The following is a 1,710-nucleotide window of genomic DNA, read 5'->3' as shown; positions in this document are numbered from 1 at the left end:
CGGATAGAACCCCAGTCGCTAAGCTTGTCTTAGCAAGTGCTTAGTCCCCTGAGCTATCTCTCCAGTCCTCCAAATATATACTTGATATATGCTTGCCAATTTTTTTTAAAGGATTAGGTAAGAGATAGTTAAAGTAATTAAAATGCCTTTAAATATTTCTAGCTAGGGGCTGGGGATTTAGCTCTGGGGTAGAACGCTTGCTTCTCTAGCAAGTGGGAAAACCTGGGCTTGGTACTTGGCACCAAAATAAAGAAATAAACCTCAACTAAAAAACAAAAAGGAAAACAAAGCCCTAAACATTTCCAGCTTTCCAGATTCTATCACTTTCAATAAACTGAAATTTATTCAATCTGTTTTTAACATTTGCTCACATATGTTACATCTTTGAGCAGTGTGTAGAATTGTTCCTGGAGACTCCAGGTAGTCAGCACAGCCAAAGGGGCTTGTTCTAGTCTTGCCATGGCCAGAGACAAGTCTGAGACATCCTAGGTCATGGAGCTGTCCCTCTGTTTCCAAGCACTCGCAGAAAGGCCCCCTTTACATCCTTGTTCCTGAGGCTGTAAATGATGGGGTTGAGGAAGGCAGAGAAGACATTGTAGAACAAGGCCAGCTTCTTGTCCTGCTCCGGGTCATACCAGGAACTGGGCCTCATGTACATGATCATGGCTGGGCCATAGAACATGATGACCGTGGTGATGTGGGCCACACATGTGGAGAAGGACTTGAGCCTCCCCTGGGATGAGTGAATTCTTAAGATGGAGGCAACTATACGGACATAGGATGCCAAGATGAGGGAGAGCGGGATCAAAAGCAGCATGAAGCCCAACATGAAGTTCAGCTTGTCATTGAAGAATGTGTCTGCACAAGCCAACTTCAGAACAGCAGGGACCTCACAGAAGAAGTGGTTGATTTTGTAGGGTCCACAGTAGGGCAGATGCATGGTGAAGACAGTGTAGATCAGAGCCCCCGTGAGGCTAATGGACCAACAGACAGCGACCAGCTTGATACAGATGACCCGGCTCATGAGTAGGGAATAGTGAAGGGGAAAGCAAACGGCAACATACCTGTCGTAGGCCATAATGGCATAAAGAATACATTCAGCTATGCCCAGGACCAAGAAGATGAACATCTGGGTTGCACAAGCACCCCAAGAGATGGCTCTCCTCAGATATAACATATTAACCAACATCTGGGGCATAGTGGTAGTGACATAGCTGATGTCTACTAAAGAGAGGACACTGAGAAAGAAGTACATGGGTGTGTGGAGGTGTGAGTCGAGGTAGATAAGGGTGACAATGAGCCCATTGCCAACAAGGGTTGTAAAGTAGAGGAGGAAAAAGAAGATGAACAGGGCCATTCTGACCCGTGACTCACTGGATAAACCAAGGAGGACAAACTCAGAAACTGAAGTGTGGTTTTCTTTGCCAAAGCCCTGCATGGCAGTCTGCCTGTCAAAGAGAGACAAGTACTTTCTTGTTCTGTCCTTTGGCTTGGGGAAGTGAGGCCAGGGTTGAGAGAAGCTGAATCACACACGACACCCTCCCCAGTAGCTTCAAGATTGGCTCAAATCTTGGTTGATCTGGATGAGAAAGGGAAGGAAGCTAGGATATCTATGTCACTGGGCACGGAGCCAAAGATCTTCACTCCACCTGTCGGAACATAGAATGCCTGATGGTCCAGTGGACCTTCTCTGGGAACAGTGCTAGTCCA

The 1,710-nt window shown here is 46.5% G+C and overlaps 1 protein-coding gene across 1 annotated transcript; it reads right to left on the bottom strand.

Annotated features, from left to right (window-relative positions):
• Positions 1 to 490: 490 nt before the first annotated feature.
• On the bottom strand, positions 491 to 1,438 carry LOC101581526 (olfactory receptor 2A12-like). The gene has a single exon (XM_004647634.1). The coding sequence runs from the start codon at positions 1,436 to 1,438 to the stop codon at positions 491 to 493; it is 948 nt and encodes a 315-aa protein (XP_004647691.1).
• Positions 1,439 to 1,710: the final 272 nt, after the last annotated feature.

Source organism: Octodon degus, unplaced genomic scaffold (assembly GCF_000260255.1).
Source record: "Octodon degus isolate 3935 unplaced genomic scaffold, OctDeg1.0 scaffold00315, whole genome shotgun sequence".
NCBI lineage: Eukaryota > Metazoa > Chordata > Mammalia > Rodentia > Octodontidae > Octodon > Octodon degus.
The sequence above is the reverse complement of the archived record's forward strand: the minus strand, read 5'-3'. Positions and strand labels throughout refer to the sequence as shown.